The sequence below is a fragment of the Ornithorhynchus anatinus genome, chromosome 1, assembly GCF_004115215.2.
Source record: "Ornithorhynchus anatinus isolate Pmale09 chromosome 1, mOrnAna1.pri.v4, whole genome shotgun sequence".
NCBI lineage: Eukaryota > Metazoa > Chordata > Mammalia > Monotremata > Ornithorhynchidae > Ornithorhynchus > Ornithorhynchus anatinus.
In genome coordinates, this window is record NC_041728.1 from 131,948,814 (window position 1) to 131,962,644 (window position 13,831).

The 13,831-nt window shown below is 51.8% G+C and overlaps 1 protein-coding gene across 2 annotated transcripts; it reads left to right on the forward strand.

Annotated features, from left to right (window-relative positions):
* Positions 1-1,425: 1,425 nt before the first annotated feature.
* Positions 1,426-12,633, forward strand: NPPC (natriuretic peptide C). 2 transcript variants are annotated; one of them, XM_003429324.4, is made up of 3 exons: positions 1,426-1,673; positions 4,369-4,664; positions 12,130-12,633. In XM_003429324.4, exons 1-2 carry the CDS (start codon positions 1,587-1,589, stop codon positions 4,642-4,644), a joined length of 363 nt encoding a protein of 120 aa, XP_003429372.2. In that variant the 5' UTR covers positions 1,426-1,586; the 3' UTR covers positions 4,645-4,664; positions 12,130-12,633. The 2 variants fall into 2 exon arrangements, with proteins under 2 accessions (XP_003429372.2, XP_003429371.2); XM_003429323.4 differs by lacking the exon at positions 12,130-12,633 and adding an exon at positions 6,370-6,483.
* Positions 12,634-13,831: the final 1,198 nt, after the last annotated feature.

The window sequence follows — 13,831 nt, forward strand, 5'->3', positions numbered from 1 at the left end:
AGTGACTTGCCCACAGCCACACAGCTGACAAGTGGCAGAGCCGGGATTCGAACCCATGACCTCTGGTTCCCAAGCCCATGCTCCTTCCCCTGACTCACGCTGCTTCTCTATCGCTGCTCTTTATCGCTGCTTAATACAGTGTCCGGCACACAGTAAGCGCTTACCAAATGCCATCATTATCATTATCATCATTATTATTACCCCAGCGCTTAACACAGTGCCCGGCACATGGTCAGCGCTTAACGAATGCCACCTTCATCGTTATCCTCATTATTATTATTACCCCAACGCTTAGTACAATGCCCGGCACATAGTAAGCGCTTAACAAAAGCCGTTAGGAACAGTATTCATTCATTCATTCATTCAATAGTATTTATCGAGCGCTTCCACTGTACTAAGCGCTTGGAATGAACAAGTCGGTAGTAATAGAAAGTCAGTTGGGAAGAGGTTACTGTGGCTAACCGCTCCAGCGCTTCGAACAGTGATAATAATAATAATATTGGTATCTGTTAAGCGCTTACTATGTGCGGAGCACTGTTCTAAGCGCTGGGGTAGACACAGGGGAATCGGGTTGTCCCACGTGGGGCTCACCGTCTTCATCCCCATTTTCCAGATGAGGGAACTGAGGCCCAGAGAAATGAAGTGACTCGCCCACAGTCACCCAGCTGACAAGTGGCCGAGGCGGGATTCGAACTCATGACCTCTGACTCCAAAGCCCGTGCTTTGGGCCGGCGCACAGAGAAGCAGCGTAGCTCAGTGGAACGAGCCTGGGCTTGGCAGTCAGAGGTCCTGAGTTCGAATCCCAGCTCCGCCACTTGTCAGCTGGGGGACTGTGGGCGAGTCACTTGACTTCTCTGGGCCTCAGTTCCCTCATCCGGAAAATGGGGATGAAAACGGTGAGCCCCACGTGGGACCACCTGATTCCCCCGTGTCTACCCCAGCGCTTAGAACAGTGCTCGGCCCAGAGTAAGCGCTTAACGAATACCAACATTATTATTCGTTCGTTCATTCCATCGTCTTCATCGAGCGCATACTGTAGTAAGCGCTCGGAATGGACAATCGGCCAACGGCTAGAGACGATCCCTGCCCGATGACGGGCTCCCACTCCAAACGGGGGAACGGTGAAGTTGGGGAGCTTGGGACGGTGCTTGGCCCACAGTAAGCACCGATCGTTATTATTAAACGCTCCGCTGGTGATGGTGCTGATGTCAGGTGGGAAGAGGGGGGCGGTGAGGGGGGGTCCTGCACCCCTGGTCCCGCCCCCCGCCCCGGGCCCCGGCAGCTTCTGGACCGCGTCATTGGTCGGGGGCAGGGAGGGAGAGGGGGAGGCCGGGCAGTCCAGGGGCCGGCCGGTGGGCGGGGGGATGACATCAGCCTGCAGGTTGGGTTATAAAAGAGTGGAGGGAGCGAGGCCCGCTCAGAACGCTCCCCGCCGGTGTCCGGGACCGGTCCTGCCCAGCTCAGGACCAATCCCGCCCAGCCCCGGCCGGCCCTGCCCAGTCCAGGACCGGTCCTGCCCGGCGCGCCGGGTCCACTCCGCCTTGGCTCTCGACGCCTGTCCGTCCCCTCCGGCCGGACACGGCACCATGCACCTCTCCCACCTGCTGGCCTGGGCGTTGCTGCTGACCCTCCTCTCCCTCCGGGCCGAGGCCAAGCCCCCGTCTCCGCAGAAGGTGGGTCCCCCTCGGGCGGCGGCGGACCGGGGCAAGGGGCCGAGAGAGGGCCGGGGGGTCGGGGGCAGTGGGGGACCGGGACTGACCCTCCCGAGCCTCTGGCCGTCCGGTGCCCCAGGTCCGGAGGGTCGGCGGGTCCCGCTCCATCCCCACACAGGCCAACGGGCACGGAGCCTTGGGGGGGCAGGAGGGAAACGGGCAGAGGACCGAAGGGGCTCGGGGGGCCCAAGGAAGCGTCCTCCCTCCTTCCCCCCCCCCCCTCTCTCTCTCTGTCCTCTCTCTTTCTCTGTCCCTCTCTGTCTCTCTGCACTCTGTCTCTACCCCTCTGTCCTCTGTCCGTCGCTCTCCTCTATCTCTGCGTCCCTCTCTCTCTCTCTCTCTCTGTCTCTACCCCTCTGTCTCTCTGTGGCTCTCCTCTCTCTCTGTCCTCTATCTCTCTCTGTCTCTCTCCTCTGTCTCTACCCCCTCTGCTCTCTATCCGTCGCTCTCCTCTATCTCTGCCTCTCTGTGGCTCTCCTCTCTCTCTGTCCTCTGTCTCTCTCTCTTTCTCTGTCTCTACCCTTCAGTCCCCTGTCTCTCTGTCGCTCTCCTCTATCTCTGCATCCCTCTCTATCTCTCTGTGGCTCTCCTCTCTCTCTATCCTCTGTCTCTCTCTGTCTCTTTCTCTGTCTCTACCCCTTAGTCCCCTGTCTCTCTGTCGCTCTCCTCTATCTCTGCATCCCTCTCTATCTCTCTGTGGCTCTCCTCTCTCTCTCTGTCCTCTCTCTCTCTCTGTACCCCTCTGTCCTCTATCCGTCACTCTCCTCTATCTCTGCGTCCCTCTTTATCTCTCTGTGGCTGTCTCTCTCCCCCCCCCCACCCTGTCTCTACTCCTCGGTCCTCTGTCTCTGTGGCTCTGCTCTATCCCTGCATCCCTCTCTATCTCTCTGTGGCTCTCCACTCTTTTTCTCCCTCTGTATCCTCTATCTCTCTCTCGCTGTCCTCTGTCTCTGTATCTCTATCTCTCTGTGGCTCTCCTCTACCTTTCTGTCTGGACTCTGTCTCTCTCTCTCTTTCTGTCTCTCTGTCGCTGTCCTCTATTTCTCTGTCGCTCTCCTCTATCTCTGTGTCTCGCTCTATCTCTCTGTCCTCTGTCGCTCTGTCTTCTGTCTCTCTGTCGCTGTCCTCTGTCTCTGTGTCACTCTCTATCTCTGTGGCTCTCCTCTCTTGCTGTCCTGTCTTCTCTCTCTTGCTGTCCTCTATGTCTCTCTGTCTTGTCTCTCTCTCTCTGTCCTCTATCTCTTTCTATCCTCTCTCTCACTGTCCTCTCGCTGCCCGCTGTCTGTCTCTCTTCTGTCTCTCTCTCTGCCCTCTATCTCTTTCTATCCCCTAACTCTCTCTCGCCGCCCTCAATCCCTCTGTCCATCTCTCCCTTTCTCCTCTCTCCCTCTCTTTATCTCTGTCCTCCATCTCTCTCTTTCTGTCCTCTCCCTCTTTTTCTCTGTCCTCTGCGGTCTCTCTGCTCCATCTCTCTCCCTAGTCTCTGGCTGCCTGTCTGTCTCTCTGCGACCCCCTTCCCCACTGTCACCTTAGAGACGAGAAGAAGAATCAGGGGTGTGGGGCGGCGGGTGGATAGCGGGGTCCGGAGGAAGGTGGGCAGCCCGGGGGGCAACGGAGCAGGGTCGATGCCCTGGGGCCGAGTGGGCATGGGCAGAGGGTGTCCAGTTAAAGGGGGCATGAGTGGTCCGGTGGGAAGCAGCAGGCGGGGGAGGGGGCTTGGTAGGTACCAGGCAGGGGGCATCACGGAAGTAGGGGGCATCGGGCGGGTGGCAAGCGGGCAGCACGACTCCGTGGGACCCCGGATTGGGCACCAAATCCAGCGGGAGTAAGGATAAGAATAATAATGGGGGTATCTGTTCAGCGCTTACTATGTGCCAGGCACTGTAGTAAGCGCCGGGGTGGATCCAAGCCAATCGGTCCCCACAGTGGGGCTCACCGTCTCCAGCCCCATTTTACAGATGAGGGAACTGAGGCACGGAGAAGTGAAGTGACCGGCCCAAGGCAGAGCTGGGATTAGAACCCAGGTCCTTCCGACTCCCAGGCCCGTGCTCTAATAATGATGAGGGTGATAACGGTATTCGTTAAGCGCTTAGTATGTGCCAAGCACCGTCCTGAGCGCCGGGGTCAATACCAGGTAACCAGGGTGTCATTCATGCAGTCGATCGCATTTACTGAGCGCTTACTCTCTGCAGAGCGCTCGGTCATTCATTCATTCATTCAATCGGCTATATCGAGCGCTTAGCATGTGCCAAGCACCGTCCTGAGCGCCGGGATCAATACCCGGTAGCCAGGGTGTCATTCACGCAGTCGATCGTATTCATCGAGCGCTCACTGTGTGCGGGGCGCTGGGTCATTCCTTCATTCAACAGTATTTATTGAGCGCTTCCTGGGTGCAGAGCACCGGACTAAGCGCTTGGAACGGACAGTTCGGCCACAGAGATTCAATCGCATTTACGGAGCGCTCTGTACCAAGCGCTGGGCCCGGGACGTTCCCCATTCTCCAGACGAGGCCCCGGAGGCGGGATTGGAACCCCCGACCCCTGCCTCCCAGGCCCGCTCTCCGTCCACTAGGCTTCCCTCCCCCCCGCGTCCCCCTCACCGCCCTGGGCCCGTGTCGTCGTCCCCCCCCCCCCACCCCCACCCTTCGACCCCCCAGGTCCCCAGGTCTCCGGGCGATGAGGCTTCCGAAGCGGTGGCCGCCAACGGCGGGGGCAAGAGGGGCGACAAGGAGCCGAAGGGGGACCGGCCGCGGCTGCTGCGAGAGCTGCGTCTCGACACCCGGTCCCGGGGGTCCCGGGGGGTCTGGACCCGCCTGCTGCACGACCACCCCAACCCCAGGAAATACAAGCCCGCCAACAAGAAGGGCCTGTCCAAGGGATGCTTCGGCCTCAAGCTGGACCGAATAGGCTCCACCAGCGGCCTGGGGTGTTAAAGCGGCTCCTCCTGCCGGCGGTGAGTCCCCCCTGCACCTCTCGCGCCACCCCATCAAGTCTGATGATCATTAATTAGCTATTAGGATGATAATATTAGTATTGGTTAAGCGCTTACTACGTGCAGAGCCCTGTTCCGGGCGCTGGGGGAGACACAGGGTCAGCAGGTGGTCCCACGCGAGGCTCACCGTCTTCATCAGCGTGGCACAGTGGCAAGAGCCCGGGCTTGGGAGTCAGAGGTCATGGGTTCCAATCCCGGCTCTTTGGGCAAGTCACTTAACTTCTCTGTGCCTCGGTGACCTCATCTGGAAAAGGGGGATGAAAACGGTGAGCCCCACGTGGGACCACCTGATCATCTTGTATCCCCCAGCGCTTAGAACAGTGCTCTGCGCCTAGTGAGCGCTTGACCAATGCCACTATTGTTATTCATCCCCATTTCCCAGATGAGGGAACAGAGGCCCAGAGAAGGGAAGCGACTCGCCCACGGTCACGCGGCTGACAAGGGACGGAGCCGGGAGTCGAACCCATGACCTCTGACTCCCAAGCCCGGGCTCTTTCCACCGAGCCGCGTTGGATCACACCCATTGCTAATCAGCTAATGACGTTGGTATCTCTCAAGCGCGCACTCTGGGCCGAGCACCTTGCGGAGCGCTGCGTGGCTCGGTGGAAAGAGCCCGGGCTTGGGACTCAGAGGTCACGGGTTCGAATCCCCACTCCGCCCCTTGTCAGCCGTGTGGCTGTGGGCGAGTCACGTCACGTCTCCGGGCCTCAGTTCCCTCATCTGGAAAATGGGGATGAGGACTGTGAGCCTCGTGGGGGACAACCTGATGACCCTGTATCTCCCCAGCGCTCAGAACAGTGCTCTGCACAGAGTAAGTGCTTAACAAATACCAACATTATTATTTAGAGAAGCAGCGTGGCTCAGTGGAAAGAGCAAGGGCTGGGGAGTCAGAGGTCACGGGTTCAGATCTCCGCTCCGCCGCTTGTCAGCTGTGTGACTTTGGGCGAGTCACTTAACTTCTCTGGGCCTCAGTTCCCTCAACTGTGAAATGGGGATTAAGACCGGGAGCCCCACGTGGGACAAACTGATCACCTTGTATCCTCCCCAGCGCTTAGAACAGTGCTTTGCACATAGTAAGCGCTTAACAAATACCATCATCATTATTATTAGCTAGAGGGCGGTCGGGGGGGGGTCCCACTTGAGGCTCCCAGTCTTCCTCCCCATTTTCCAGATGAGGAAACTGAGGCCCAGAGAAGGGAAGTGACTTGCCCACGGTCACACGGCTGACAGGTGGCAGAGCCGGGATTCTGGCTTTCCTTCGGTCGTACGGGATCGAGCCCTGACCGTGTGTAAATATCTGCCTCGGTTCCCTCATCTGTAAAACGGGGTGACCTCATCTGTGAAACGTTCGTTCGTTCATTCGGTCGTATTTATTGAGCACTTACTATGTGCTAAGCGCTTGGAGCGTACAATTCGGCAGCAGCTAGAGACGATCCCTGCCCAGTCGCACGGTCTAAAACGGGGATGAAGAATGTGAGTCCTACGTGGGACAACCTCCTGACCTGGTATCTCCCCCGGCGCTAAGAACAGTGCTTGGCGCATAGTAAGCGCTTAACAAATACCAAGATGATTATTATTATTATCTAGAATTCTCTTTATCGATTTTGATGGTACTGATGCCTGTCTACTTCTTTTGCTTTGTTGTCTGTCTCCCCCCAACTTCTAGGCCCTGACCCCTAGGGAATGTCCCTATCTGTTGCCGAATTGTACTTTCCAAGTGCTTGTACAGTGCTCGGCACACAGTAAGCGCTCAATAAATACGGTTGAATGAATGAATGAATGATGGTATTGATGCCTGTCTACTTGTTTTGTTTTGTAGTCTGTCTCCCCCCTTCTAGGCTGCGAGTCCTAGGGATTGCCTCTGTTGCTGAATTGTACTTTCCAAGCACTCAGTACAGTGCTCGGCACTCAGTAAGCGCTCAATAAATACGATCGAATGTATGAATGAATACAGAGCCCTGGACTGAGCGCTTGGAAAGCAGTGTGGCTCAGTGGAAAGAGCCCAGGCTTGGGAGTCAGAGGTCGGGGGTTGCGGTCCCAACTCGGCTAGCTGTCAGCTCTGTGACTTGGGGCAGGGCACGTGACTTCTCTGTGCCTCAGTTACCTCATCTGCAAAATGGGGATTAAGACTGTAAGCCCCACGTGATGCCATTGATGCCATTGATGCCTGTCTACGTGTCTTGTTTTGTTGTCCGTCTGCCCCCTTCTAGACTGTGAGCCCGTTGTTGGGTAGGGATTGTCTCTGTCTCTTGCCGAATTGTACTTTCCAAGCACTTAGTACAGTGCTCTGCACACAGTAAGTGCTCAATAAATACGATTGATTGAATGAATGAATGAATGAATGAAGTGGGACAAGCTGATTATTGTCTTGCATTCATTCACTCAATCGCATTTACTCATTAGATCGTATTTATTGAGCACTTACCGTGTGCAGAGCCCTGTATTAAGCGCTTGGAAAGTACAATCTACACCAGTACTTAGAACAGTGCTTGGCACATAGTAAGTGATTAACAGATACCATTATTATTATTATTACGATACAGCAATAAAGAGAGACGATCCCTGCCCACAGCGGGCTTACAGTCTGGGGCCGGGAGGTGGGGAAAGACATCAAAGCAAGTAAACAGGCATCGATATAAATAAATAGAATTATAGATATACACATATATACATAAGTGCTATAGGGCGGGGAGGGGTGGGGGAAGAGCAAAGGGAGCTAGTCGAGGTGACGCGGAAGGGAGGGGGAGCTGAGGAAGATAGGGCTAGGTCTGGGAAGGCCTCCTGGAGGAGGTGCGCCTTCAGTATTCATTCATTCATTCAATAGTATTTATTGAGCTCTTACTATGCGCAGAGCACTGTGGCTCGGTGGAAAAGAGCCTGGGCTTCGGAGTCAGAGGTCATGAGTTCGACTCCCAGCTCTGCCACTTGTCAGCTGTGTGACTGTGGGCAAGTCACTTCACTTCTCTGTGCCTCAGTTCCCTCATCTGTAAAATGGGGATTAACTGTGAGCCTCACGTGGGACAACCTGATTCCCCTGTATCTCCCCCAGCGCTTAGAACAGTGCTCGGCACATAGTAAGCGCTTAACAAATACCAACATTATTATTATTATTACTAAGCGCTTGGAATGTACAAATCGGTAACAGATAGAGACAGTCCCTGCCCTTTGACGGGCGCACAGTCTAATCGCGGGAGACGGACAGACAAGAACAATAGCAATAAATAGAATCGAGGGGATGAACATCTCATTAAAACAATAGCAAATAAATAGAATCGAGGCGATGTACATCACATTAACAAAATAAATAGGGTAATGAAAATATATACAGTTGAGCGGACGAGTACAGTGCTGAGGGGAGGGGACGGGAGAGGGGGAGGAGCAGAGGGAAAGGGGGGAAGCGGGCTTTGAATGCGGGGGAAGAGTGATTGTTTGGCAGACTTGAAGAGGGAGGACGTTCCAGGCCAGAGGTAGGACATGGACCAGGGGTCGGTGGCGAGAAAGGCGAGATCGAGGCCCAGTGAGAAGGTTAGCGGCACCAGAGGAGTGGAGTGTGAGGACTGGGATGGAGAGGGAGAGAAGGGAGGTGAGGTAGGAGGGGGCAAGGGGACGGAGAGCTTTGAAGCTAAGAGGGAGGAGTTTATAATAATGATGGTATTTGTTAAGTGCTTACTATATGCCAAGCACTGTTCCAAGTGCCGGGGGAGATACAAGGTTATCAGGTTGACCCACGTGGGGCTCACAGCCTTCATCCCCGTTTTACATATGAGGTCACTGAGGCACAGAGAAGTTAAGTGGCTCGCACAAGGTCACACAGAAGACAAGCGGCGGAGCCGGGATGAGAACCCACATCCTCTGACTCCCAAGCCCGTGCTCTTTCCATTAAGTCAGGCTGCTTCTCATAAGCCCTTCCCCGAAGACTGCCGGGTGCGGCCCCCTTTAATAATAATAGTAATAATAATAATAATAATAATGATTGTGGTATTTGTTAAGCACTTCCTATGGGCCAAGCCCCTTACTTAGCTCTGGGGTGGACACAGTCCCTGTCCTACGTAGGGCTCACAGTCTCAATCCCCATTTTACAGATTGAGGGAACTGAGGCACAGAGAAGTAAAATGACTTGCCCAAGGTAATAATATTAATTACGGTATTTGTTAAGTGCTTACTACGTGCCAAGCACTGTTGTAAGCACTAGGGTAGATATAAGGCAATCAGGTTGTCCCATGTGGGACTCCCAGTCTTAATCCCCATTTTACAGATGAGGTAACTGAGGCACAGATCACACAGCAGATAAGTGGCAGAGCCGAAATTAGATCTCACATCCTCTGACTCCCAAGCCTGTGCTCTTGCCACTAGGCCATATTGTGGTATTTGTTAAGTGCTTATTATGTGCCAAGGATTATACTAAACTCTGGGCTGAATACAAGCAAATCGGGTTGGATGCAGTCCCTGTCCCACATGGGGTTCCCAGTCTCAGTTCTCATTTTACAGATGAGGGAAATGAGGCACAAAGAAGTAAAGGGACTTGCCCAGGGTCACACAGGAGACATGTGGCGGAGCCAGGATTAGAACCCATGACCTTTTGACTCCCAGGCCCGTGCTCTATCCACTGCACCTTTTGCCCCTGAGAGACAGGGGAGCCGGAGGGCACGTGGGGTGGGAGGTTCAGCGGGACCTCATGGAGGGATAACAGAAAGAGAATCATGAACAGATGGCCACCTACCCGTAACACCAGGCTCCGTTACCGCGCCGGCAGACTCCAAAGTTACTGGGAAAACAGCTGGGTCCACACCGATACGGCGTCCGTGCAGCATTATAAAAGCGTTCCAAGGAAGTCACTGGACAACACCTAGTGTCGGTAATTCACTTAGGCAGAGCTGAATCTTCTTGATTGGTGGAAAGGCCCAGATGGGGTCTTAGAAAGGATGGCTAAATTTTAATCAGGTGTAAGGAGCTAGGTAAGCCGGGACCTAAGAAGGAGCCCTTCCTTTCCTGCCATTCCATAAGCCACTGGTGATGAGGCATCAGGGTTTTCCTGCCATTTTTTCAAGAACGATGAAAGGCAGGGAATTTAGTAATCTGAAGACTGAGGAGGACAGCACCCCACATCTGTAGCACTTTCAATTGTACCTCATACTTGGCTTTTTCTTTCCATTCCCCGTCAAACCCCATTCCTCATCTCCCTCTCCCCCGATTCATCTACCTCAGATTTAGCCTGACTTTTACGGTTGTGGAACAGTACTAAGGAGGTATTTTACAGAAACTTATAGAATGCATACACCCAACGTGCATACAACCGTGCACGGCCATATGTGCACGTTTATGTAGGTGCCTGGATTTTTTCCCCGTCACTCATATACCCATACACACACACGGAGCCCTGAAATGCAGTACTCAGCACCTCCATCTATCTGGGTATGTGCTATGTATTTTTTTCCATTTTTACCATATTCATTTTTCAAATAAGGAAATCGAGGCACACCGAGTAAGTGATATGTCCCAGGTCCCATAGAACGCCCAGATCCTAAGTTTCCACCCAGTGAATTTACCACCAGGCTCTGTAAGCCTCTGAACTTAGACTGGCTAAGAAACCTCTCTAGTTTTTTTCTAAAGCAGCGATTTAAAAAAAATTACAATACTAATAGAGGTAGACATTCTTACAGCTTCAAGGCTAGGGTAACCCAAATGGACACTCACTCAGTCAAAGGCTGAACTTCCTTGGCCTGTTCTACCTGGATGAAAATGCCAGTTTCTTCCTACCACTTTTATCACCCCGGATTGCACCTTGGTTAAGAAGGACTCTGGCATGCTTAGGATTCAGCTTTCAGTCAAAAGTGGCTGGCAGGCACTCTTGACCCACCGGGATGCAGGGAGGAAATCTCAGAGGATCTGGAGAAAAGATTAAACAACAGATGAGTAGAGAGATTTGTGGCCTTTCATGGCTTTTCTGACCCTTTAACTAGACTATAAATACTGTTTTTAGCCTCCTCTACCTGCAAGAAGAAAGCCCGGCCACTCAGGTCTTCTCAATAATTAGGTTTAAAACCACTTTTCACCTTGATAGGCCAATCCTAGGTCAGGTTCATTTCCAAACATCTCTTTATCCCAGGGGTGACATCTTCCCTGGGTCCTTCCTGCCTTGGTGAGAGTCCAGCCCCTGGTTGCGGGTTTTGTTATATCATAATTAGAGCACTGTTATTATTGCCCTTTGTTATAATTGATCACAATGAGTGATTGTGCCTGAATGCGTAACTTTGTTCTCGAGTCCAACGTACTTCTTAGACGACATCCCTGTCATCTGGGCATCAAAAACTGCTGGAAAATATCATGTGCTGTCCCTTTTAAAAACTGAGTTCCACTTAGCCAGGTGGTAATGGCCAAATGGGCAAACAAATTAAAAGTCTCTAAGGCCTGGGCAGTTGTGATCCCTGTGACTCCCATCGAGCCCCAATTTCTTCCTTATGTTTCTCCTCAGAGGGAAGGGGCTCTGGCTTAGGGTTTAGATCGGTGTGACCAGGAAACTGGGCACCAACAGAAGCGACTGGCTTCTGTGCCCTTCCCTGAGGTGAGAAATAGAAATGTAATGCGTTATAACCATTACCAAATGGTTCTATGGCCATTCAGTACAAGACCCTCTACCCCCCTTTAGACTATAAACTCCCTGTGGGCCGGGATCATGTCTACCACCTCTATGTACGTTCCTTACCCAAGCGCTTAGCAAAGTGATCTGTACCCAGTAAGCGTTCGATAAATACCGTTGATTGATTGATTGACTGACTGACTTGACCCCTTGACAGTCAGACCCACCTTTCTTGAAGTGCAGCGCGTTTCCTTCGGACTGCTTCCAGCAGAATTTCCACTGGAAAAGCACAGTTATTCTTCCCCGGGTTGGGAGATGATGGTGATTTACGGACAGGTGTTTGTAACTGCCGAGAAGGAGAGAGGGACGTGGATCTGGGGTTGTGTTGCCGTGTGTCAGGAGTTTGGCAGTCATGTTAGAGGAGCAAGGGCTGGTGGGCAGGCAATCTTGACCCACCGGGATGCAGGGAGGAAACCCCAGAGGGTCCGGAGAAAAGGTTCAACAACAAATGAGTAGAGAGGCCTTTCGTGGTTTTCTCCAGGTAGCAAGGGAAAAGGAAGCATCCCTCAGGAAGCATCCTCAAATCCTGTTTCTCAGGGAGGAAAAGGCTGAAGCAGACTTCCCAGTTCCTGAGATTCTCTAGTCCAGAGTTCTGGAAGAAGGAGATGCCCTCCTTCCTAGTCACCTCAGGCAGGAAAGAAGCAAAGCTGACACTGAGAGGATTGGCCCCACTCAGACACTCCCCTCTGTGCGTCAATGGAGACAGCTTTGATTGTCAAATTGTCCATCTGGCCTCCCTCTGCCTCCCGTGGGACTGTTGGTATTAAGTGTCTTGTCTGTGTGTTGCAGGACTGGGAACCAGCACCATTTTTATGAGGGCATCGTTGGTCATCAGCCTCACAACATCTGGAAGAATCTCCAACAGATGTGGTTTTATGTTTCTTGTTTGTTTTTTTCCGGTACAGGGGAGACACGACACCAGCTGTTTTATTATTATTATTATTATTGTAATTGGGGGGGGCGGGGTAGTTCTTATTGTTTGGGCTTTTTTGAAAATTAAAAATAAAAAAGCTATATATTATATATATATTATATATACAAAACACCCACATACACACACACACACAATGACAAGGGACAGTTTTTCAGAGACAGACAAAATCAGCTGTAAAACATTGCTGTTTGTAAATTCATGTCATGCATAAATGTATTTATGTTGAAAAGCTATTTATATTGTTTATAAAGAGATATTTATAAAAATTTTATTTATGTAACTAAATGAACGGATCCATCATTGTAATGTTTTTGTCCTAAATAGTTGAAAAATGTAAAAAAAAAAAATCATTCCAAGAAGATCCTGAATCCTGTCTTTATTTACTCAACACATTCATTTTTGAGGATAGATTAATACGAAGGAAGCGGGAGGTGTTCAGATGAAGTCAGTCTAGTCTAAGGAACCCACCTGCAACAGTGAATACTTGATAAATGACATTTGATCGTGTTTAATTTAAGCCCCTGCAAAACCTGGATCAACTTCCCTTAAACTGCTAAAAAGAAAGAGTCGAATGACAGAAAAGGTGAACTCTGGTCTGTCTTCCGATGATAGTAATGATGATGACGTCTCTTCAGAGCACTTGAGAGTTATTCGTATTTCTCCAGAACATAACTTCACACTAGAAAAGGGGTGGGGGAAGACACGTCCCATTTTACCAACTGAATGGATGCTAGAAAATGGAAAGGGTTCATCCAAATCCAGGAAGAGAGCCAAGAACAGAAACCACGTACCCTGCCGGCCCATATAACACCATTCTGTCCTTTGGCTTCCCGCTGCCTTTGGAACTGGAGAAGAGATTTGGTTCCGTCGGTGGCTCTGCATTAAAACATTCTGAGTCAGTTTGCCATATTATGAGTGAGCTGGAATATTTCCGGAGAGTTCTCATAGAACTGTGACTCTTGGATCAATCGGTGACATTTATTGAGTGCTTACTGTGTGCAGAGCCTTGAACCAGAGAAGCAGTATGCCATGGTAGAGCATGGGCTTGGGGGTCAGAAGGTCATGGGTTCTAATTCCTGCTCCGCCACTTGTCTGAGGTGTCTGGGAAAATCACTTCACTTCTCTGGGCCTCAGTTACCTCACCTGTACAATGGGGATTGAGATCGGGTGCCCCACGTGGGACAGGAACTCTGCCCAACCCAACTTGCTTGTATCCACCCCGGTGCTTAGAACAGTGCCTGGCACATAGTAAGGGCTTAACAAATACCATAATTAACAGTGTTACTTAGCCCTTGTAACAGAGTAATAATAATGTTGGTATTTGTTAAGCGCTTACTATGTGCCGAGCACTGTTCTAAGCGCTGGGGTAGACAAAGGGGAATCAGGTTGTCCCACTGGGGGCTCACGATCTTAATCCCCATTTTACAGATGAGGTAACTGAGGCACCGAGAAGTTAAGTGACTTGCCCAAAGTCACACAGCTGACAAGTGGCCAAGCAGGGATTCGAACCCATGACCTCTGACTCCAAAGCCCATGCTCTTTCCACTGAGCCACGCT

Excerpts from the sequence above, each read along its gene's own strand:
- NPPC (XM_003429324.4), top strand. The coding sequence starts at position 1,587 with ATGCACCTCTCCCACCTGCTGGCCTGGGCGTTGCTGCTGACCCTCCTC. Across the intron at positions 1,674-4,368 it reads AGCCCCCGTCTCCGCAGAAG|GTCCCCAGGTCTCCGGGCGA; the intron begins GTGGGTCCCCCT and ends TCGACCCCCCAG.